Source organism: Danio aesculapii, chromosome 15 (genome assembly GCF_903798145.1).
Source record: "Danio aesculapii chromosome 15, fDanAes4.1, whole genome shotgun sequence".
Lineage (NCBI taxonomy): Eukaryota > Metazoa > Chordata > Actinopteri > Cypriniformes > Danionidae > Danio > Danio aesculapii.
This window is the reverse complement of record NC_079449.1, coordinates 4,982,264-5,008,485: the sequence shown is the minus strand read 5'-3', so window position 1 is coordinate 5,008,485 and position 26,222 is coordinate 4,982,264. Positions and strand designations below refer to the sequence as shown.

The 26,222-nt window shown below is 36.4% G+C and overlaps 2 protein-coding genes across 2 annotated transcripts in view; one reads left to right on the top strand and one right to left on the bottom strand.

Annotated features, from left to right (window-relative positions):
• LOC130241491 (NADPH oxidase 4) overlaps positions 1-16,383 on the bottom strand; it is a 62,055-nt gene extending 45,672 nt beyond the window's left edge. The window contains exons 1-4 of the mRNA XM_056473293.1: positions 16,252-16,383; positions 13,705-13,800; positions 1,848-1,958; positions 653-737 (exon numbers count right to left, since the gene is read on the bottom strand). Coding sequence (XP_056329268.1) covers positions 653-737; positions 1,848-1,958; positions 13,705-13,800; positions 16,252-16,308 — 349 coding nt within the window. The 5' untranslated portion in view covers positions 16,309-16,383. The remainder of the gene's footprint in view (positions 1-652; positions 738-1,847; positions 1,959-13,704; positions 13,801-16,251) is intronic.
• Positions 16,384-19,570: 3,187 nt separating this feature from the next.
• naalad2 (N-acetylated alpha-linked acidic dipeptidase 2) overlaps positions 19,571-26,222 on the top strand; it is a 93,564-nt gene continuing 86,912 nt past the window's right edge. The window contains exons 1-4 of the mRNA XM_056474049.1: positions 19,571-19,684; positions 22,235-22,340; positions 22,960-23,146; positions 25,103-25,204. Coding sequence (XP_056330024.1) covers positions 19,603-19,684; positions 22,235-22,340; positions 22,960-23,146; positions 25,103-25,204 — 477 coding nt within the window. The 5' untranslated portion in view covers positions 19,571-19,602. The remainder of the gene's footprint in view (positions 19,685-22,234; positions 22,341-22,959; positions 23,147-25,102; positions 25,205-26,222) is intronic.

Genomic DNA, 26,222 nt, shown 5'->3' with positions numbered 1-26,222 from the left:
CTAAAAGCCATTTGTACACACTTCTTAACTGGGAACTCATGATTTCTTCCAGGGCCCTTTTGTCTTGATGACATACTAAAATTGCGGCATCATCAGTGTAAAGATAGAGTTCCTCTGAACACGTTATTTTTAAATCATGAATGAATGAATGATCACTAAAACGCAACTTTAAATAGCATGGAATAAACCTCTTTAAAAAAAAATTAAATCCTAATTTTTGCTAATTTATGAAAGGTTTGATGTTCTTCAGACACTTCATTGCGAGTAGTAAACTAGATTCTTTGGAGCATAAAGGCAGTCATTTTGGCAAAATTTTGCAGACAAAAGCTCTTTTCTTAATTTTAAACATGCGACTTTGTGCTGGTCAGCATGGCAATCTCTTCTCAAATGACAAGCTCTTTCTGCAGTTAAAAATCTCGAGCAAAAACCTTGTTCAGAACATTTCCAGGTTGTTTTTCTGGGCTTATAGCATCAAATCTAGTTCATGAGACGCTTTACAGCAAGTAAACGACATACTTTGGTAAATAAATGCATATCAATTTGATAGATTTTGCAGACTAACAGTTTCTTGTCTATAACGCAGTGATGCATGATGTGCAAAAGACAATTTCTGCGGCGGAGAATTAAATCTGATTACACTTTGGTTTCTCACCTGAGAAGATGCATATAGTGACTCCACACGCCACGTGAAAAGTCTTACTCTTATCTAGCAGACGGCGAACACTTCTACCAGTCACCTGAGAGAAAGAGACAGCAGTCAAAGCAACCCTCATTTAGCATGTTAGCATGAATCGTTTAACATTTCGCACCGTATTTGCAGCATCTAAAGTAGCATACATGTAATATAAACAGAGCTGGGTGATAAGAGACTTGATCTAATCTGAATTAGAGAATCAGAATCAGATTCCAAAAAACAAGAACTTGTAATTAAGCACATTTTAAAATACTTGTGATTAGAGTGCAGTTACTTTTTATAATTATATATTATTTACCAGCGGCACCAAGTTGTTCACAATTCATTGATTCTCCTAATTAGTCTCTTTTTTTAGCGTTTATACATTTATTCATTCATTCATTTTCTTTCTGCTTAGTCCCTTTACTCATCAGAGGTCGCCACAGCAGAATGAACTGCCAACTTATCCAGCAAATGTTTTAAACAACGGATGCCCTTTCAGCTGCAACCCAGAACTGGGAAACATCCATACACATTCACACTCATACACTATGGCCAATTTACCTTACTCAATTCACCTGTACCACATGTCTTTGGACTTGTGGGGGAAACCGGAGCACCCGGAGGAAACCCAGGCGAACATGGGGGGAACATGCAAACTCCACACAGAACTGCCAACTGACCCAGCCGAGGCTCAAACCAGCGACCTTCTTGCGGTGAGGTGACAGTGCTAACCACTGTGCTAACAACTGAGTGAGTGTTACCCTAGGAGATTTATATTAGAAACTACATTTTTTTGGTGTGCTGACCACAATTTATTAGTGATCTACCCAGCTTAGTATATGAAAGTTACTTTTCAAAACAGCAAAATGCAGAGGTATGAGAATAATGTAGCTTTATTAATTAGAAGCCAAATAATGGCATTGTTTTAAATATGACATTTTGAATGTGAAATATGAATTAAAGTGGTTGTGATGGGATTAATCGGTATACGTCACAAGAGAGAAGTCTGTTGTTTTCATTCCCCCCCACCCAAAGTAAAAAATGGATGAATAATATCTTTAATAGACTGTAAGATCTTTAACATGCATTTACAAAACAGATGTGGACTTGCATGTCATGCTGTCTTTGAGAGAGCGAGAGAGAGAATAACATTAGTTGATGTGCGTCTCACCCGCTGGGATCCTCGGAGGAAGGTAAGCAGAGATCTGCACATTGGCAGCAGAACCAGACTGCAGTTCAAGTTGAGAACGGAGGCCGACGCTCGACTGATGCAGAGACCCAGCTGAAGAGGAACAGAGACAGATTTTTGAAACTTTTCAAACCTTAGACACCACAAATGATGTGACGCTGTAAGCTATTTGTAAGCTATTTGGACAGAACTGTATGTAGTAGTGGTGTAAAGCAGTGGTTGTCAAACTGGGGGGGGGGTCGCAGAATAATTTCAAGGGGTCGCGAGAGTGTAATTTTCAGTGATTATAATATATATTTTTCAGTATTTCAAGTGAAAGCTAATATTTTCAGATTTTTTTTTAAAGATATTTGCACTTTGCACTTGAAACGAAGAGCTTAGGAATTGTTTAAAACTGTTGTCATGTCAACTTGTGGCAGTAAACAAAGCCTGCAACACTTGCCCCGCTTTCGTGCTCTTCTTATTGGCCCACTGCTCTAGAACTGAATACAAATGGATTGGTTAAAATCAGCTGTCAATCACTCAGTGAGCGGCTTCTGCATTCAGATGACAGGAGCAACAACCGCGAAAATGTAAAGCGCTGAAGATGAGAACGGAAACAACACTGACAGATTTTGTTATAGAAACCACCTAAAGCTACAAATAATGGCACATCTGATTACTGATCATGTGCTGAATGTTAATCCACCATCTACACTTATTGAAGAGTGGATAAAAGACTTCCAGTGGCTTCAAGTCCGCTATGAAAATAACTAAAGCATTCACTGTGAAGTCAGTGGGACGGAATTTTCAGGTAACTGTTTGCCACATCTACCCATTTTAAGCACGAGAGTTTCTGTTTAATCCTTTCATTTATTCGCCAGACGCCGTCAGCCGTACAAGTGGCAGCTATTTGTACAATTTAACACCACGTACACCATCGCAAAAGAGCTTGCACTGACTAAGATTAAACTAATATTGCAGCTCATGAAAAGAGCGGTTTTGCTATTAAAATGACGTATGCAAATAATAAGGTATATGTCAAAAGCATCTGTGTAATCTCAGACACCAGGCGTGAGAACACAGCACAGTTATCATTAACAGATTTATTAATGTCAAGCAGTGCGTGCAGGGCCGGTGAGCGGTCCGTCCGTGTATATTTTGGTCACTCAATTATGTTATAAAAATGTTTTTTCTTGTGATAACGGGATTTCATTGAGACATATTTTCCTCACTCAAGCATATATATATTTTTGCTTGTTAGTTTTGATTAGTGTTGATTTCAAATGCAATAAATCTGTTTATAAAACTTGTAGTAACAGTGCGATAATTGGTGGGAGCCACTAAATCTTGGCTGGTAAAAATTATTTAAAGTTCGAAGCACCAGTGCTACCAAGCAAGAATGTTAATATTGAGCCCCGTAATGTATAGTAAATATAGTTAAAATATTGTGAACAGCTTAAAAGAAGTTATTTTTATTGTTTGGATCCGCTTTGGTAGTGGGGGGGGTCGTGGGTTCTTGACGATCTTACATTGGGGGTCGCTGGCTTAAAAGTTTGAGAACCACTGGTGTAAAGGATCAGAAATCTCACAGCTCGGATCACACTACAGTTATTGAGTCAAGGATCGGACCATTTTCAGATCAGCAAAAAAGGGAGGGGTCAAATGTTATTTGCATTTCATTTTACTGCAAAAAAGTTTAACTTTTGGTTTTAACAAACAGAACTTAGGACCTACTCACACTATGCTATCCGAACCATGCCCAGGCCCATTTCTCAGATCATTTGAGAAGTGTGAGTGATCTGAATCGGGCTCAGATACAGTTCACTTGGCCGGCCCTGGCCCGGTTGGAAGAGGTGTGCCAGACTGGTTTACTTGGGCTCATGCGCAGTACACTTGTAGCGTGATTGCAAAGCGCACCTGAGCCCAAAACTGAAGACGAGACGAGACATGACTTTTACGAGATTGTTTCATATGGATTTATTAATCATTCTTACTGTTCAACGAACGCAAACTGTCGTAGATTGTTAACGACGCATGCACGGCACCTTCAGCAAACCTCCTAATTCCTGCAACACGAGGACTTTATGATTGTTTATGAGCGTCAAAAGTCATGGATCTGTTCAGCTAATATATTTGACTGCGAGTCACTGCTTATCAAACGACTTAATTGATATAACTGAAGAAATCTCCACTGTGCTGAGCAAAAGCGCTAACTGAACAGCGCATCATCGATGATGTAAGCGTGTCCAGGCCCGAATGTAATGTGAGTGCGGGCTGTCGGGGGAGACGGGAGGGGGGACAAGCGTGCTTTGGCCCGGTTAAAGGCAACTGTACATAGTGTGAGTACCCCCCTAAAAACAAGAATGAACCAGCTGAATTTTAAAAAAGTAAAATACTCAACACGAAAAATGATCTTCGCCACGGTTGCTAATAATGCTAAATGTAGAAATCTAAAATCCTGTACAATAGATTTATTTTCAATTCATGATTCAAAAATTCACACATTAAACTTCATCTTTCATTATAGGTGGATCATTTTAAAAACCGCTTCAGTGACATTATTCTGATTTTTTTTGTCGCCACCTATTGGTTAATTAATGTAATTGCTATTCAACAGTGTCAAGTTGCATTAAACAGTGATTTTAATCTTTACCACAAACATCAGTGAGCATATCTGAACTGTAAGCTGTTCTCCCAGTACTATCTCTCTCTTTGAATGTAGCGCTTCGAAGAATTAATGGGCAAGGAAAACCAGCTCATTTGCATTTAAAGTGCCCCTATTTCACCCCTTTCTCAACATTTAAAATAGTCTTCAGATTGTCTCTGTAAAGTTTCAGCTCAAAACACCCATCTGATTATTTATTAGACCTTTAAGAATGTTGGGATTTTCTGCTCTGAACACATTGTAGCTGTTTTTGTTGCCTGTGCCTTCAATGCTGGTTCTCCCCACCCACAATCTCCGCCTCGGCTGCGTCAGATAACTGACAGACATGAAGGCAGCAGATCTCACGTAAAGTTTGTGAGAAATACGACAGTAAGAACTTTCCCAACGATTATTATTTGATGTATTTGTTGTGGAGTTAATTCAAGTCTTTCTGCAATGAGTCACACACAATGTAGTTACCAAGTCCATGAGCGCACACACACACACACACAGCGCGCGTTTAACTTTGCACTGTTTTTGCACTCAAATGTGACAGGATACAGGTTAATATCCACTGCTATATGGACAACCGTTATTTTAATGTACAAAATAAACCTGATTTAATGTCCACAAACCAGGATTGGAGCATCTTCTTTAATAATTGTACTGACTTGCGGCTGTGGTGATAAGTTACAGTGATTTTACTGTCATTAATACAAACATGCTCTGTTCTAAAAACGTGTTAACCTTGTAAAACTCATTCTTGATCACATATGATGATGATTGATGATCACAGAGCGCTGAACAGATCTTTTATTCCCGGTTGCTTTGTGCATGTCCTGTCTAGTGGATATGATTATATGCGTTACTACAGAGACATGTTAATAAGCAGCTGTCAATCGATCCGGTGGACGGGGAAACCAAATCACGTCGGCCTCAAAATGGGAGGGATTTGGATCCTTTTTTAACATCAGGAAATATAAAAAAAGAAACGTATTGTCTTTATATTAGCCCAATAGACGAATTACCATGTTTGTAAACATTTAGGATGCACACGCAGGGAGGTGACAGAAAAAAGCCGGGAGCGCTAGCATTTACAGCGAGGACATTTCATCCGATGCGGTACAGAGTTTGCTGTTGTTTTAGAAATAAGTTAAATTGGTTTCATATTATATATATATTATTTACATAATGCTTTCAGCGTATTATAACAGCTTGTCACTCAGTGATAAGCACAGTGTGTCAGCAAAATTAACGTTAAAGTGAGCGGCGTTCATCTGACAGGTCCATTTGTGATAGCACCCTCCCAATGAACATTGGATAAGATGAAATGGCCAAGCATCCAGCCCGAAATATACAATACATCTATCTCATTGAGGCTCCAAGTGTTTTAACAAGATGTGTGGTCATGTGCAAGAAATAATGTTCCATGATTACCAGATTCAAAACTATGTAGGCCTAGTGCTTAAAACCGAGGTTCTGCCTAGAACAAGACAAAGACAAGGAAAAAAAGACGTAGCTAACCTTATACAAGGCCTGGGTAATCATCAGCAAGCAAAACTACTGCATTCTGACAGCGAACTACACCTGTACTGCAGGATATGTGAACTTACACATTAAGGTAAAGCTGGTTTTATATTCACACATTCGGACTTTCCCCTTAATAATATAATTTCATAAAAGTATTATTTGCAAACTCTAAATAGTGAAATCATATTAGCAGCCAATGAATATCAAAGCACAACATTGTTCACAGTCAAATAAACAGTGTTAATGTTGTATTCAAGTCACACTTGCAGGTCATTTCAGACCGAATATTCAAAGTGCCGTGGTAAACAATATAGGAAGTGTGTCACAAGTTGTCACAGAATGAATGTGTGATTATAAAACCAACTTTACCTTAATATCTTACACTTTCACGTTGTATTCTGAGCATTCAGTGTCCGCAGTTTATTTAACCATATTTAACTGTTTTTGCTGAAATCATTGCTGCAATCAAAAACGAGTAATGAGTATGATTCAGCATAGCTTGAATTTACCTGATATAACATGAGAACTGCAGAGTCCAGCATTTTTAATTAGGTCGTCACTTCATTCAGCTCCCTTTTTTGCCAAAGACGCCTGCAGTTGGCATTGAAAGCAGTGTGGTGTACGGTAAATGTTAAGTTTTCTATTCGAATTTGGCATCCTACTGCACAACACGACATGTTTGCCATTGCAACCGGTCTCTTTTTGCAACCAGGGTCTCGTGTGACGTCATGTGTGACGTATGACTGTGAACACACAGTACCTACATACAGTTCTGTCCAAACAGCTTACAGAAGAAGATTTTCATCATAGATGCCCTTTAAAGACACAGGCGCAAAATAGCTACAACTCCCTCTGACCCAAAAATTACATTTTCAACAGGGTTTAAGAAATAATCTGATGGGTATTAAACGTGCTTTATTTATTTATTTATTTATTTGTTTTATATTGACTTTCATTGTAGAGAGCTCTCAAGAAATGTACATAAAACACATAGACGGTAGTTGAAGACAAAATTATCAGCCCTCCCATGAAATTTGTATTATTTTTCAGTGTTTAGCAGAGCAACACATTTTTCACAGCGTTTCCTCTTAGATTTTTCATCTGGGAATAAATAATGTGTAAAATAAGAAATAGTTTATTTCAGTTTGACTGGAATAAATATTGTATAAAATAACAAAATGCTTAGATCAATATTATTAGAATTTTAATGGCTACAGAACAAACCAATGTAGTCCAATGACTTGCCTATTTAACCTAATTTGCCTAGTTAACCCTTTAAAATGCTATTTAAGCTCTTGCGAAATAACACGTAAAATATAATGTACTGTCATTATGGCAAAGACAAAAAGAAATTAGTTACCAGAAAGAAACCTCCTCAGACTCAAGAGTTTGTTTGGAAGCAGACCTGTCTTTTCAGTGGTCATAGTTCAAAATAAAGCATAACCTTTTGTTAAACACTTCCTATCAAGATTTAAACCAAAATAGAGTCGACATTCCCGCGTGTGTGTGTTGCAGCGGTGTTTGATCATTGTTTCCTGTAGAGACATGAGCGTGCTCTTACACGTCTGTTCAGCTCAAGACAGAAATACAGTACAACATCCCTGCAACACACACACACACACACATAGCCTAAAGCTGCTGGTATACTGCAGGTCTGGTATCAATGCAGAAAACCCTCAGCTAGCACTAGCACAGTGTTTTCTGAAGGCTGTTTTCTCCTGTGCAGCTTCATTCCAGGACATTAGACAATAACCTGTGACAACAATTACCCTAATTCACACCGATGCGCTGTGGACATCCTGTCAAACAACAGCAACATGCAAAAGTACATACAAAAGTAAACATACACACACATCTCATACCATAAACTACAAACTCTACACACATCAAAAACAAATTCCCAAATTGCATGTTCAAGTAGACGCACACTAATAAATGCTGGGTTATTTCCAACCCAAGTCAAATACGGACAAAACAAACTGTTGGGTTAATTTCTTTAATTAATTTCGTACGAATTAATTACATTTAAAAGACGTTTGAGTTTGTACAAATTCTACTGAATGAATCTAAATGTGGACATTGTGCAGACTTTTATTATGTACAGTTGAAATCATAATTATTAGCCCCCCTTTTCTTTTTTTTTTCCTTTTTAAATATTTTCCAAATGATGTTTAACAGAGCAAGGAAATTTTCACAGTATGTCTGATAATATTTTTTCTTCTGGAGAAAGTCTTATTTGTTTTATTTTGGCTAGAATAAAAGCAGTTTTTAATTTTTTATGAACCACTTTAAGGTCAATATTATTAGCCCCTTTAAGCTTATTTTTTTTTTTCGATAGTCTACAGAACAAACAATCATTATACAATAACTTGCCTAATTACCCTATCCTGCCTAAACCTAAATGAACCTAGTTAAGCCTTTAAATGTCACTTTAAGCTGTATAGAAGTGTCTTGAATATATCTAGTCAAATATTATTTACTGTCATCATGATAAAGATAAAATAAATCAGTTATTAGAAATGAGTTATTAAAGCTATTATGTTTAGAAATGTGTTGAAAAGATCTTCTCTCCGTTAAACAGAAATTGGGGAAAAATAATTCAGTGGGCTAATAATTCTGACTTCAACTGTATATTTTAAAAACAGTAGACCCATACCCTCACACCAGAACTCTAACTAGGCATGGGCCAGTTTCTGGTTCATAAGATTCTGATGGTGTGATAACCTTCAATAAAAATATCACGGGTTCACGGTATTGTGATTACTGCTCTAAAATATACTCTTGTTAAATGTCTGGGTAAAAAACTACAACTTTTTCACCTTTGAACACAATATATTCTATTTTTTGAAAGATTTATAGTAGTTTTGGAGCAGTAAACATATCAGGCTATTTAATTCAAATGAATCTTTGACGTCTGCTGTCTTCATTTGTTTCAAAAACACAGATTTCTTTACAATTTAAAGCAACATCTTTGGATATTTTTTTCCTGCTGGAGATACTATTGTCCTAAAAAACTTTTAAAAATGTAAATAAAAGAATCATACACATAGCTTAGGAACAGTATTACAGAAAAAAAATTTCCAAACAATTTCCAAGCCGCGGTATGCCTTGAAAACGGTTCTTATCCCATGCCTAACCCTAACCCTTACAGCAGGGGTGGGCAAACTCTGTCCTGGAGGGCCGGTGTCCTGCATGGTTTATCTTCAACTCTGATCAAACACACCTGAACAAGCTAATCAGTGTCTCCAAGATCACTAATTATCTATAAGCAGGTGTGTTTGATCAGAGTTGGAGCTAAACTGTGCAGGACACCGGCCCTCCAGGACCGAGTTTGCCCACCCCTGCCTTACAGACTGTGCTAATACCTTATTTTTGTCCTTTTGTAGAAATGAGGATGTCCTCAAAAAGGGGTTTTAGAAGATTTATATCCTATAGGATTGTGTTATGGTCTTATAAATACATATTATTTTGTTTTATGTGCTTTTCCAGAGACTTTGTCACAATTTAGTCACTAATATTAGTACTTATAGATGGTATGATGTTTCTTTTTTCTTCCATACCTCCATCTATCTATTGATTTATTTACTTATATTCTTATATTTAAGGATTACTATAATTTCTTTATTATTATTTTGCCCTTAGCAGGTGTCACAGTGGCGCAGTGGGTAGCACAATTGCCCCACAGCAAAAAGCTCGCTGGTTCGAGCCCCCGCTGAACCAGCTGACATTTCTGTGTGGAGTTTGCATGTTCTCCCTGTGTTGGCATGGGTTTACTCTGGGTGCTCCGGTTTCCACCAGAGTCCAAACACTATAGGTGAATCGGTTAGGCTAAATTGACCGTAGTGTATGTGTGTGAATGAGTGTGTATGGCTGTTTCCCAGTGGGTTGCAGCTGGAAGGGCATCCGCTGCTTAAAACATATGCTGGATAAGTTGGGGGTTCATTTCGCTTTGGTGACCCCAGATTAATAAAGGGACCAAGCCGAAAAGAAAATGAATGAATAAATGAATTTTGCGCTTAAAAAATGATTGTATTTAATTATTGGGACACATTTAGTTCACCTATTTGCTACTATTGTTTATGATTTGATTTTGTAGCACATTTGGATTATATATAATTTCTCTGAAAGCACATTGTACATTCATTTTGATTTGAACATTCTTTTTTTGATAAACATGAATATACATGTAGAATAAATGTTAAATAAACATGTAGGGACAAGACAGTGGCTCAGTGGTTAGCACTGTGGTCTCACAGCAAGAAGGTGGCTGGTTTGAGCCCCGGCTGGGTCAGTTGGCATTTCTGTGTGGAGTTTGCATGTTCTCCCCTATTGACGTGGGTTTCCCCCACAATCCAAACACATGTGCTATAGGTGAACTGGATGAACTAAATTGGCCGTAGTGTGTGAGTGTGCATGTGTGTGAGAATGAATGTGTATGGGTGTTTCCCAGTCATGTGTTGCAGCTGGAAGGGCATCCGCTGTGTAAAACATTAGCTGAAATAGTAGGCAATTCATTCGGCTGCAGCGACCCCTGATAAATAAGGACTAAGCCGAAGAAGAATGAATGTTTATTGCAGTTTATCAGTTCACTATAGTTAATACTATGATATGATGGAGCACTCATTAACAAAGACTTGTAAATATTATAATTTATACAGTATATTATATAGTGGTGGGCCGTTATTATCATTAATGTGCTGCATTAACGCAAGACTCTTATCGCGCGATTAAAAATTTTTTGCTGTTAATCTATTCTCGAAGTTAGGTTGGGAGCTGGGTCTATTCTACGCAAGCTATTATGACTTTCACCTTGATATTTTAGCACGGATGTATACCTGACCGGTAAGCCGTCTGACAAAAAAGCGCCCTTCTGAATCAAATCAGGAGGATGGATGCCCTTCTGGATCTTTCATTAACTTTGAAGACAAACTGACTACACTTACATGGACATCTGTAGTCTAGTTATCTGCCTTAATAGACAATAATATAATTAAGGTGTATACGTGAAGTGCTTTCATGCAAGAGTTTCCTGTAATTTTGGGTGACTTTAACTGCAGTTCGGCAGTTTCACTTTTACTCATGAACATTTCATTCATGCCCCCTTGACAAACTAGGGTATTAGACACAAATAAGGAGTAAGGACTGGTGAGAGTGTTATGGAATTTAATAATGCATGCCGAAGGGAAAAAATTAAACGTTTGCATTTCACGATGTGTGTGTATGTGTGTGTGTGCGCAGTCCTTTACTGACAGCCGCCTGTGTGGATCTTGTCGGAAAATATGGCGAAAAGTCCTACATGACGGTAATGTTTTGATTGCTTTGTTTACTTCAATAACGCCACTAATATCTGCGTACTCCACCTGTCTTAACTCCATTTCTGTTTAATTCAGTTAAGACTTTAGTCGGATTAAGGCAATCAAAAATCACTGTTTCTCGTTTATGTAGGCCTACAGTTCAACATTCATGTTTAACTGAATAAAAAGTTAGTAAACACAAGTACATCTTATTGAACATTAATTATTTTTATCACCAATTATCATAGTAGAACAGTTTCTCAAGCAGTGTGTGATGCATTTTGAAAACAGGAGATGAGCCCCTGGTCTAATGCGCTACCTGGCTTGAGAAACCCGTTCTCTAAGACTCACTTTCAGTCATTATTTGGGTTGCACACATATTCTGAATGCCTTCAGCAGAATTTAAATAAGCCATTTTAATCTAGATTAATTCCAAGATTATAGTGAGATTAATCTAGAATAAAAAAATGTATCTATGCCCACCTATAATATACTTAACCATAGCATGCTTCAAAACTCTATAGTATTAACTATACATGACTAGCATTATTTCTTCATGTGGGTGGTGTCAAATAATGAAAGTGATTTTATATACAGTACATAAAAAAGCATATTAAGTGCAAGTAAAAGGTTTAATATTTAAAATCAACGACTAAATTAGGGTAAAACAATGTTCCATTGACCATCCTTAACCACGCCTCTCTTATCATTAGTTTGCTATGAGGAAATGATGCACAAAACAACATACTGAAATAAAAGTCTCAGCAACTTCTGGTGCACACAGACTTTAAGCAATCTTTAAAATTATACGTGCGTGTCATCTTAAAGTAATGTTTAAGGATCACAGTGGAGCAGCCCCAAAAATCTTAAAATTATGGAAGTCAGTGGCTGTTTTTTCACATCTTCCTATGTGTTCAACAGAAGAAAGACTCAAATGGGTTTGAAATGATTACAGGGCGAGTAAATGAAGACAATTTTTAATTTTGGGTGAACTGCCCCTTTAATGGTCCTCAAATGGTTCAGATCTTACCTTGAAGGGAGAGGTTACTATGTCAGTATAGGTGACCATAGGTCGAGGTGGACACCCATGACATGTGTAAACCTTTATATGCTTCCTACCACAGCTATGCTGATGACACTCAGATCTACCTAGCCTTACTGCCTAATGACTACAGCCCCATTGACACCCTCTGCCAATGCATTGATGAAATTAACAGTTGGATTGCCAAAACTTTCTTCAGTTAAACAAAGAGAAAACTGAAGTGATTGTGTTTGGGAACAGAGATGAGGTTCTCAAGGTGAATGTGTACCTTGACTCTAAGGGTCAAACAACAAAAAATAAGGTCAAGGATCTTGGTGTGACTCTGGAGTCAGATCTGAGTTTCAATAGTCATGTCAAAGCAGTCAGTAAATCAGCATACTATCATCTCAAAACATTGCAAGAATTAGATGCTTTGTTTCCAGTGAAGACTTAGAGAAACTTGTTCATGCCTTTATCAGCAGCAGGGTGGATTACTGTAATGGCCTCCTCACTGGCCTCCCCAAAAAAACTGTCAGACAGTTGCAGCTCATCCAGAACGCTGCGGCCAGAATTCTGACCAGAACCAGGAAATCAGAGCACATCACACCTGTCCTCAGGTCTTTACACTGGCTCCCAGTTACATTCAGAATAGATTTTAAAGTATTATTACTGGTCTATAAATCACTAAATGGCCTAGGACCTCAATACATTATAGATATGCTCACTGAATACAAACCTAACAGATCACTCAGATCTTTAGGATCAAATAAACTAGAAATTCCAAGAGTTCAGTCAAAGCAGGGTGAATCGGCTTTCAGCTACTACGCCCCTCACTGCTGGAATCAGCTTCCAGAAATGATCAGATGTGCTCCAACATTAGGCACATTCAAATCAAGACTGAAAACACATCTGTTTAGCTGTGCCTTTACTGAATGAGCACTGTGCTACGTCCGACAGATCGCACTATTGTGTCTTTCTTTTTTTTTCATTCTTTTATAACACATTTTATCTGTTTTCATTTTTATTTATTTTATTTTTTTAACCATTTTTATTATTTGTTTTTATTTTTCTTATACTTGTTTCTTTTATTCCTGTTTGTGTAAAGCACTTTGAATTGCCACTGTGTATGAAATGTGCTATATAAATAAACTTGCCTTGCCTTGCCTTAATGTGTCACTAAAATATTCTTGTTCTTGTTGAGTAATTAATTACATGTAAGTTTGGTGTCTCAGGTAAAACAGGTCAACATGCAGGTTCAACATTTGGTTCAACACATCGTTTTAAATCTACACACACACACACACACCTGTAAAACTAAAACATCCCAAAAAAGAAAAGAAAAACAGACATAAACTCTGAAGTTCTTACCCCCAGCATCTTGTGTAAATAATAATACTGTGCTCCGCTGTAGTACAGCATGAATGTTCTCCAGAACAGAAAGACATTCACAGCCACCCATACCATCTGCACAGAAAACAAACACACACATCAACAACAGTCCAGCTGACGACATCTCACCTGTTTAACACACACAAACATCTCAGTCAAAGCTGCACAACATAACTTTTCAGCATCGATATTGCAATGTGTGACACTGACAGTCATCACAAAGTCTAAACATAGTAAATTTCCATTTTGATGTGTTTTTAAGACCTGCGGCTGTGTGGGATTTGAAGCGATTTTACCCCAAAATGTTTGATAAAATTTGATAAACCAATCAAATTTGAAGCTTAAACAGAGAAATGTATTGGATTGTGCTGAATAATTTATACAATGAAAACTGTACAGTGCTATTTTACATTCAATTACTGAATTTCTGTACCTCAATATTATTAAAGGGCTCCCCTTTTTACAAGATGTCCAAACACTGTACAATATTTACACAATAAAATGTTTTAGAAGTGTAGGTATTGGTTTTTGTCTTTACTTAAATGGTTTAGTTCAGCTTGCTTGATCGTTTTAAGGCAATCTGTTTCCTAATATTTTCCAAGTAATGTAAACACTAAAGTTAACACAACTAATTATTTTGAGCCAACTGTACTGAAATAGTAGGCGGTTCATTCGGCTACAGCGACCCCTGATAAATAAGGACTAAGCCGAAGAAGAATGAATGTTTATTGCAGTTTATCAGTTCACTATAGTTAATACTATGATATGATGGAGCACTCATTAACAAAGAGTTGTAAATATTATAATTTATACAGTATATTATATAGTGGTGGGCCGTTATTATCATTAATGTGCTGCATTAACGCAAGACTCTTATCGCGCGATTAAAAAAATTACACTGTTAATCTATTCTCTAAGTTAGGTTGGGAGCTGGGTCTGTTCTACGCAAGCTATTATGACTTTCACCTTGATATTTTAGCACGGATGTATACCTGACCGGTGAGCCGTCTGACAAAAAAGAGCCCTTCTGAATCAAATCAGCAGGATGGATGCCCTTCTGGATCTTTCAATAATTTTGAAGACACTACTGACTACACTTACATGGACATCTGTAGTCTAGTTATTTGCCTAAATAGACAATAATATAATTATACGTGAAGTGCTTTCATGCAAGAGTTTCCTGTAATTTTGGGTGACTTTAACTGCAGTTCGGCAGTTTCACGTTTACTCCCCTTGACAAACTTAGACACAAATAAGGAGTAAGGACTTGTGAGAGTGTTATGGAATTTAATGACACATGCCGAATGGAAGAAATAAAATCGAGCCAACTGTACTGAAGTTTACTTTATTAAGAAGTTGTAAAAACAAACTGTTTTAAGTTATGCTCACTAAAAATTAACACACTACTTAAACAAATTGAGGAAACCGACTGCCTTAAAAATCTGAAGGTGAACTTACAGTGTGGTTTTACAGTTTTACAGGCATTTTACAGTGTAGAGTGTGCCTGTATGAAGTTTCAGCAAAAAAAAACCCTCACAAATAACTCTTTGAAACTGACCCTTTTAGGCTTTGATCCAAATTGTGCTGTTTTTGGTGACTGTCGCTTTAAATTCAAATGAGATTGTGCTCTTCTCAAAAGAGGGCGGAGCTACAAATGGCTATGTGTCAGCATAGTGGCAGATTTAAAAACAAGACTAACCAACTATGCTAACGAGGGAGAGATGATCACTAGTGGGCGGGGCTTTCCCCCTCTGACCACACGTACAATGTGAGAATGTCAATCAGAGTGTTTTTGCAGACTGTTTTCATCAAGTCTGATTATAAAAAATTAAATTAATTAATTTTAACCATTAGAAGCTGGTTGTATTCACACACTGCTGCCACAAGACTGTGTTTAAACCCCTTAATAAAGTGATTTTAACATAATAGGTCCCCTTTAGGAGTCCACATAAAACCTTAATTAACACTGGCAATTCATTTATATCTTTGTTGTATGGTATAGATCTACACCTGTAATTTGTTAATTATATTTTATGCAGATGTACTTCATGACAACAACAAATAACCCAATTAATCTAGTTCAACTAACTAATTCTTTCCAGAGTTATCTTGAGAAATTGTTGACATATCGCAATATAAGTTATATCTCAGAAAGACTGAATATTGCAGCCCTAACACTGTGAATAAAGTAAAGTTGGTTTTATATTTGAACATTCGTTCAGTGTCAACTTGTGACACACTGACTATATTGTTTACCATGTTACTTTGAATATTCGGTGTGACATAGCATGAATGACTTCAAAATAACATTAGCGCCATTTAATTGACTGTGAACAATGCTGTGCTTAGTCATTAGCTGATAATACAATTTCCCTATTTAAAATTTGCAAACAAATCCGAAATTAAATTATTAAGGAGAAAGTCTGAATGTGTGAATATTAAACCCACTTTACCTTAATAGCCCTGTGCACGCGCACAGATGTTACTGGCAACAGTAAACAGAGTTAATAAACTATCCTCTCTCACCACAGTCAAGTGTTTGAGTCCTTCATTGGCCCTCCAGCTCTTCAGCGCGACACTCATGATTCTGTCGCGGCGCAAAACCGAAAATATCTCAAAACATCACCGGTAGAGCGGCTGAACTCTCCGTCCGGTGAACGTCTTCATGTTTTCAGTCTGAGCAAGCACCGGTTCAATGTCACGCATGCGCCTCACACTGACAAAACTCGCGGAGACCCCAGAGTATATACAAACATCCTGCCGGGTGAATCCTGGGTACTAACAAAGTATTGTTTATACTAATATTATACTAATATATATTATACACTATGACATATTTTTTAGTCTTATACCATCAATAAATTAGGGGAGAAAAGTAATATATTACAACTTTTTTTATATTTCTGAAGTGACTTTAAAAACAGTAATTGAATGTGGTAGGCTACTTTTAATTTAATTGATTAATTTAATTAATAAAAACGTAACGATTTTTAAATAGTAAGATAGGCTTAACATTCACTCAAAATATTTTTGCTGCTTGTTCAAAATACTTATTTAAATTGAGCTGAAACAACACAATTCTTGAGTTTTGGGGAGGACAACTTCACTGTTTTATGTTCAATCCACTTAAATTTGTAAAAACAATTTGGTTACCTTAATCGACTTGTGTTGGGACAACATGAATGAATTGTGTGGGACCCAGCATATTTGTACAGTATTGTAATTTAGTATTTTACTCAACAGTGTCAATAAATAACATGCATTTATGAAGAAAAGACATAAATTGCTTTTAATAGATAGAATAATAATAAAGTGACATCGATGTGCTAGAATATTGGAGAATTTTACACCACGTTTAACATCCTTGAAGGGATAGTACACCTAAATTTTTATTTAATACATTTTAATATTGAATTTAATACATTTACTCACTATTTACTTGCCCTCATGTGGTTCCAGACAGATCTTTATGCGTTGTTTTCTTCTGTTGAAAACAGAATAAGATATTTTGAAGAAAGCTGAAAAAAAGTAAGATCAACAGGGGAAAAAACAAATATTTCGGAAGTCAATGATTACAGTTTCACAACATTTTTCAAATTATCTTCTTTTGTTTTTGGCGGAAAAAGAAACACATAAATGTTTGAAACAACTACAGGGTGAGTACATGGTGAGCGTGAACTATCCTTTTAACACACTAAAGTTCAGCGTTTTTATTTAGTTGTGATATGTGAATGGTTTTACATTAAATTATGTTTGAAAGGTCTTGAACAAAATTAAACTAGTTAAAGGTTAAAATTTCACAGGAGGGCAAGACAAAATTATTGGCCCTCCTGTGAAATTTTAATTAGAGAGTGCCACACACGCACATCTAGACTATTATAAATGAATTTATTACTGTCTATTCATAAATGGAGATTGTCAAATGAACAGTTTATTCTGATTAATTATTATTATTTTATATTTGTATTTTTATTATTATTACACTATATATTTTAATAATATGCTACTATTTACTGTGTTTACTGTGTTTTTTTATTTATGTATGTACTTTTCAATGTAAACTTTATAAATGCTTTGACAGAGAGAGAGAGAGAGAGAGAGAGAGAGAGAGAGAGAGAGAGAGAGAGAGAGAGAGAGAGAGTTTTTTTCAGAAAATGACAATTGTTCAGAATAACAAACATTTTAATTTGTTGTGATCAAAAATAATAATTATTGTGTTGTCTAAAAATGATTATAACATGTCTGAAAATATGGCACCAAACTGAAATTTTACACATAAAAGTGCACAAAATAACATTTTAAATTCGGAAGGAAAATACAGTGAATTAAACATGATTCAACAGCGTCATCTATTGCTAGATTTAGCCTACTTTGTAAGTGAAGTCATATTATTTGTCAATTTTTTACTTCCGCAATATTTGGTTGACTTTCTTAAATACATTTGACCATTACAGACTATAAAAAGTTTAGACTACATAAATGTCTCTCTGTCTGTCTGTCTGTGTGTGTATGTGTGTGTGTGTGTGTGTGTGTGTGTGTGTGTGTGTGTGTGTGTGCGTGTGTGTGTGTGTGTGTGTGTGTGTGTGTGTGTGTGTGTGTCTGTGTGTGGATAAAACAAAATGAATCAAACCTGATTCAACAGCGCCATCTATTGCTAAGCAAATGATAGCATCAAAAATGTTGGGGTCTGTTTTAATTATCCGCAGCCTGTCAAGTGACCTGCAAATAAAGCACATTGAAACTAGCCTACTAAACTAAACTAACAACCCCCACAAGACACCGGCTCCTCCTGATGTATGTCCTCCCGCCGCATTCCTGAACTGCCCGAGCACACGGCTAAAAACAAAGTCAGTTGACGGACTAGCATTAGTTTAACCTAACAACATTAGGGATTTTACTCTTACAAAAACTTTCCTTTTAATCAATATTTCATCAGAGACTGAACCGCGGTTATCCGTGTGAATTACCAAAGTGATTTACGAGCATTCGAACACTGAGCCACTGATTCCAATTCGACAAAAGACTCGTTCATCTGAATCATTTCATGTTGATGATTCAATTGAACCAAACCACGACGTTTGGTGAGCGACTCACTATTTTAGATTCATTTTTGAAAGTACAACCGACAACCGTGTTCTTTTGAAATAATACAGCTTAATATACTGTCTAAAACAATGTAGTCTAAGATATGAAGATATTAAAGTGATAGATCACCCAAAAATAAAAATTCTGTCATCATTATTTAACTCGATCACCCTTTCAAACCTATGGGTTATTTCTGAAAAATAAGATATTTTGAAAAATGTTTGAAACCTTTAACCATTGACTTTCATAGTATGTTTTTCCTACTAAGTGAATTGTTACAAGTTTTCAAGATTTCTTCAAAACATCTTCCGAAAAAAGAAAGTCATAAGTCTGGGACCACTTGGGTGTGAGTAAATGAGGAGCACATATTTATTTTTGGGTGAACTATCCTATTTTTGAGTTAACATAGCGCTAACATAACTAGCTAATAAAAAAAAGACCCGATAATTAACCTAAAGTCCCAACTTGTTTCAAATGGTCAAAGCTACGTGAGATTTTTATTAGGAAAGCAAATCATCATTATGGTCTTCTCCTACTAGCTCAAATAGTAATTTTCAGGGCAAATAATAGCCAAATATTTCTCTCACTTCTTAAACGTGTGAAGTGTCTGCACGGCGACTTCTATGAACAAACGCTTTCGCTCGACAAATCAAGTGAATCGGTGAATCATGTTCACTCAAACGAATCGATTCGCTGGAATGAACTAACCCGAACCAAAACACGCCTACATCTCTCTCCCCCCACAGTACAAGTTCTCCAACTTTCAACAAGTCATGAGCGGCGTTTAGTCAAATGGGTTCTGAGGATAAAATAATCCGCTGGATCTGCCGGCTAACGGCCATTACAGCTTTCTTCTTAATAGGCTTTATTATTGGTGAGTCTCTGCACCTATTCAAGTTTTATTTATTTATAATAACTCAATGCTTATCGCGATTAAAGTAGATTTAAGTTGTTTTAAGTTTAAGACCGCAAGTTAAACAAACAAAAAGCCAAGCAATGATGTAAAATACTGGGAATTAGCAATGACTCGGTGTTTAATGGCTAAAATCAAATTGTTTGGTACCTACAAGTCTCACCTGTTCAGATCTCATGTATTCTACATTCTTGAATACTTTTAGGGCAGGTGTGGCAAAACTTTCACTTCAAATAGTTCTTAACCTAAATCCAGGTGTTCGGTATACATTTATTTTGGATATAATTGTTCACATGCAAACACAGCCATGGGAAAAACATATATATTTTTAAGAGTCTCACAGTTTATATTTAATATATTATACAGCTATCAGATCAGTGTTATACTTTTTAAACTTTAAATGTCATGGAAGATATTTTATTAATGCAGCTTTTATGCTTTTGTCTTGTTTATGTTGGTTCTTCTCTAAAATGATCTATTGAAACAGTAAAAATAACTCTTAAAAATGCATATTTTTATTTTCTTAGTGTTTTTCAAAGTAATTTTGAATCCCCAAAATACTAGCAAGTATTTTCTTCTTGATAGGCTTAATTATTGGTGACGTTCTGCACCTCTATAAGTATTATTTATTTTTAATAACGCTAAACTTATCACAATTAAAGTAGACTTAAGTTGTTTTAAGTTTAAGACCACAATTTAAACAAACAAAAAGCCAAACAATGTTGTCAAATACTGAGAATTAGCAATGACTCTGTGTTTAATGGCTAAAATCAAATTGTTTGGTACCTGCAAGTCTCACCTGTCCAGATCTCATGTATTCCACATTCTTGAATACTTTCAGGACAGGTGTGGCCAAACTTGAGACCCCATTCACTTTAAATAGTTCTTAACCTAAATCCAGGTGTTCGGTATACATTTATTTTGGATATAATTGTTCACATGCAAACACAGCCATGGGAAAAAAATATATATTTTTAAGAGTCTCACAGTTTATATTTAATATATTATACAGCTATCAGATCAGTGTTATACTTTATAAACTTTAAATGTCGTGGAAGATATTTTATTAATGCAGCTTTTATGCTTGTGTCTTGTTTTTGTTGGTTCTTCTCTAAAATGATCTATTGAAACAGTAAAAATAACTCTTAAAAATGCATATTTTTATATTCTTAGTGTTTTTCAGAGTAATTTTGAATCCCCAAAATACTAGCAAGTATTTTCTTCTTGATAGGCTTAATTATTGGTGAGTCTCTGCACCTGTGTAAGTTTTTTTTTTAATAACTCAATGCTTATCGCGATTAAAGTAGATTTAAGATGTTTTAAGTTTAAGACCGTGATGTCAAATACTGAGAATTAGCAGTGACTCGGTGTTTAATGGCTAAAATCAAATTGTTTGGTACCTGCAAGTCTCACCTGTCCAGATCTCATGTATTCTACATTCTTGAATACTTTCAGGACAGGTGTGGCCAAACTTGAGACCCCATTCACTTCAAATAGTTCTTTGCCTAAATCCAGATATTTAGTATACATTTATTTTGGATATAATTGTTCACATGCAAACACAGCTTTGGGAAAAAATATTTTTAAGAGTCTCACAGTTAATATTTTATATATTATACAACTATCAGAGCAGTATTATATACTTTATAAACTTTAAATGTTGTGGAAGATATTTTATTAATGCAGCTTTTATGCTTTTGTCTTATGTTGGTTCTTCTCTAAAATATGCCACTAAACTAGTGTAAAAACATCTCTTAAAAAATGCATATTTCCGTATTCTTAAAGCGTTTTTCAGATTAAGTTTGAATTCCCAAAAAATATTAGCAAGTGCTAACAAGTTATGAAATTATTCTCTAAATACCAAATTTCAATGGAAAAATTCATAAAAATACATTAATCTTAAGATGTAGAAAGCCTAAATGTGTTGATTGCTTAGCTGATGTTCACTTTTAGCTTTTGCATTTGTAATATCTGTCCATTTATTCAATATGCCAGTCAGAATCTGTGCATATTAAACAGATTAATCTCTTATATTTCTCAGGCATGGTTTGGCCCACACGTAATCTGCGCACGTAGATTTTCAGCAGATTTTTAGCCCATCATTAATTCTGTTTATTTACTTGAGTAAATGTGTGTAAATCTACATTTATTCAGTTTTCAAATTAATTACTGTAGTATTATTGACTAATATGAAAATGTTCATCTGATTTATGTACAATGCAGTTTGTACAGTAATATTTTCTGTCTTTTAGTAGAGATATTATATTAGAGACTTGCTTTGTTTGCCATATAAAGAGAATCTTATTGGATTTGCATTTTAAACATTAAATAAAAGTTAAAAAGATAATATATTTTATTTCACATATTAAGGTTTTAGTTATGATACTCCCAAACAATTACGCAGAAATCCGCAGATTTTTACCAAAATTCTCCGCAAAAAATGGCAAAAAACGTCTGCAGATTCTGTCTGGCCCTAGGCATGGTTTACTGTAACATGTGTCTGTTTCTCAGGTTGGTTCGCTCGGCCTTCTTCTGTCAATCATGACCGCACATCAAAAAGCTTCCTGCGTGACTTTCTGGATGAGATGCATGCAGAGAATATTAAAGACCATCTCAGGTGCCCTTAATAAACAATACTCTTAAATGTACTTGTATTAGTTTGATTATTTGGTGCAGATCTACTCCAAAACACAGCATTTAAGTTATTTTTGCAAGCATAAGTGATTTTAAAGGGGACCTATTATGCAAAAATCACTTTTATAAGGGGTTTAAACACAATTGTGTGGCAGCAGTGTGTGAAAACAACCAGCTTCTAATGGTAAAAATTAATTAATTCTATTTGTTATAGTCACACTTGATAAAAACAGTCTGCTGAAATACTGTGATTTACGTTCTCCCTTTGTACGTGTCATCAAAGGGGGAAAGCCCCGCCCACTATCGACCATCTCTCTCTCTCATTAGCATATAAGATTAGTCTTGTTTTTAAATCTGCCACTTTGCTGACACATAGGCATTTGTAGCTCCGCCCTCAATCTCATTTGAATTTAAAGCGAATAAAATGTCACACTTAGGATCAAAGCCTAAATGCATCAGTTTCAGAAAGTTATAAACATTATCTGTGTGATATTTTGAGCTGAAACTTTACACACACACACTCAAGGGACTTCAGAGACTTATTTTACATATTGAAAAATGGTCAGCTTTAAGGTCTATATTTATGTTTGTCATTTAACCAGGAAGTTCACAAGACTTCCACATCTGGCGGGAATGCAGCAGAATCTGAATCTGGCGGAGCAGATTCGCAGTGAATGGATGGAGTTCGGGCTGGACTCAGTAGAGCTGGTTCCATATGATGTGCTGCTTTCATACCCAAATAAAACTAATCCCAATTACATCTCCATAGTGGACCAGCTGGGCAATGAGGTACATCCTGACAACCACAGTCCAATCTAGGGCTGCGCGATACTGGGAAAAGATGTGGTCTGTGGTATTGTTGTCGAGCATTGCGATAACCATATTCATTCATTAATTTTCCTTCAGCGTTGTCCCTATTTTATCAGAGGTCGCCACAGCAGAATGAACCGCCAACTATTCCAGCATATGTTTTACGCAGCAGATGCCCTTCCAGCTGCAACCCAATACTGGGAAACACCCAACACACTCTCATTTACACACACACTCATACACTACGGCCAATTTAGTTTATTCAATTCACCTATAGCACATGTGTTTAGGCTGTGGGGGAAACCGGAGCACCCGGAGGAAACCCACACCAACACGGGGAGAACATGCAAACTCCACACAGAGATGCCAACTGACCCAGCCGGGACTCAAACCAGTGACCTTCTTGCTGTGAGGCTACAGTGCTAACCGCTGAGCCACTGTGACGCCTGATAATGATATTACTTAAGATGTTACTAGAAAAATTCTACTTTTATTAGCTCAATAATTTATTTATGTATTGATAGTAAAATATAACAGGTATTATCTAGATCTAATTAATTATAATTCAGACAAAAAAAACTGTGTCGAGGGGCAAACATTGAGTCTCTAAAACACTATGAATGAGTGAAAACCTGCACAGATATTCTGACTCTGATTGGCCGTTGTCATTGTCCTTTCTCATCTCGACTCCGCCCGTTAGTGTTTATTTTCAGCTTTGGGTTCAGTTTTGGGCCGCTCCAGCCAATAGCAGAACAACAACTATTTGGGAGGCGGGGCTAAAGGTAGGAAGGCCCCATTGGATTGGTTAAAAATTTAGATAATCAATGCATAAAATAAATGTAATTAATCATACATGTCTGCAATACTTACAGTTGAAGTTATTATTAGCCCCCCTGAAATATTAGCCCCCTGTTTATTTTTTCCCCAATTTCTGTTCAACGGAGAGCAGATTTTATCAACACATTTCTAAACATAATAGTTTTAATTACTCATTTCTAATAACTGATTTATTTTATCTTTGCCATGATGACAGTAAATAATATTCCACTAGATATTTTTCAAGACGCTTCTATACAGCTTAAAGTGACATATAAAGGCTTACAGTAATTTTGAGATATATCGTGCCGTCCTAGTCCAATCTCAAATAAATAAAGGATGTTTATACTACTTTCGGGATCATTCAGTAAGTATGTGTAAAACATAAATGCAAATGCTTATCTTAGTCTACGTTTCATTTGGCTATCAAATAAAACACCCTTCCTTATATTGCAATGGCCACTGCAAAATTATTATCAGTCGCACTTTAATTTTCATGCTTAGAGTTGCATAGAAGTCCACATGCTCGTCTTCAGTACAGACACGCGTGCATGTCAACGGTTTCAGAGCAACATTCCATTTTTAAATAGAATCTTTAGAATTCTGATGTGGGGCGGCACGGTGGCTCAGTGTTTAGCACTGTCACCTCACAGCAAGAAGGTCACTGGTTCGAGTCCCGGCTAGGTCAGTTGGCATTTCTGTGTGGAGTTTGCATGTTCTCCCTTTGTTGGCATGGGTTTCCTCTGGGTGCTCCGGTTTCCCCCACAGTCTAAACAAATGTGAGATGTGTATGGGTGTTTCTCAGTACTGGGTTGGAGCTGGAAGGGCATCCGCTATGTAAAACATTTGCTAGAATAGTTGGCGGTTCATTCCGCTGTGGCGACCCCTAATTAAATAAGGGATTAAGCTGAAGGAGAATAAATGAATAATACTGAACCTTATGACGGTTGATTTGTGGTTGTCTATGTGTTTTATGAACCATTATCTAGTCACTAGTGAGGCTGTGAGTAGCGACTCCAGCCATAGTGACAGGTTAAAGTCCATTAATGTGCGTCTTTGGATGTTTTCTAGTGAATATACTCCATAATAGAAGTCTATCTGCCTGTTTCTCTCTTTCAGATCTTCAACACCTCTCTAGCTGAGCCGGTTCCAGAAGGTTATGAGGACGTGGCTGATATTGTCCCTCCGTACAGCGCTTTCTCTGCTAAAGGACAACCAGAGGTGAAGAAACACATATAAACTAACACTGACACATGCTGAACAATTCAACAGGGAAAATAAAGTGGGTCTGTTTTATTTCTGAGTCAATGTTAGTAATTAATTAATGTGTATCTTAATCATTATAACTTTTTAATAGAAATTAAGGCCCAATCCCAATTCTATTTTTGTACCCCTATCGCTTGGTCCTTGAAACAGAGTGTGAAGGGGAAAATGGGACAGCACTACAGCAGCTGCACACGTCATCATGTCATCGCGATCTCTTGCTTCATATGAGATCAGACGATCACGACTGCTGTAGTTATTCCAGTTGTGTTATTTTTTGGTGTTTATCTTCAGGAATTCACTAAATGCATATATTATGATATCATAACGATATAATCTGACAATAAGATCGTAACTATACTGTGCATATACACAGTGTCCATATTCATCCATGTAAACACTCAAAACAACATTAACATTATAGCAGACACTGTAAAAAGCTCATTGACAGCCACTAGACTTTTCTGACAGGGTATTCGAGTGTCATCGAGTGTCAGAATGTTGTGGGATACTAATTTTTGCATCTCCTGACTTCCGGGTGCAGCTAACCTGCCGTTGTGGCTGGTGTATTCTGGGAAATTTTCATACGCCTTAATTTCGAGTGTGGTCCTGAAAAATCTCAGTTTAAATGGGTATCTAGTCCTTCCCCTTAGCCCTACGCCTTCAAGCTAAAGAAAATTGGCACACCCCTAACCCTTCACGTGAAAGCGCAAACTGAGGGTATGGGTAAGGGGAATAGCTAAGGGGTAGAATTGGAATTGGGTCTAATACTTTTATTCAGTAAGGAAGCAATGCATTAAATTAATTAAAAGTTCCAGTTTGGACATTTACAATTTCAACTTTCCATCGGTTACGGAATCATATCAAATAAAAAGTATCACAGTTTCCACAATAATGTCAAGCACTGTTAATGTCAATGCCCCCTTTTAATTTTTTTTCTTTTTTAAATATTTCCCAAATGATGTTTAACAGAGCA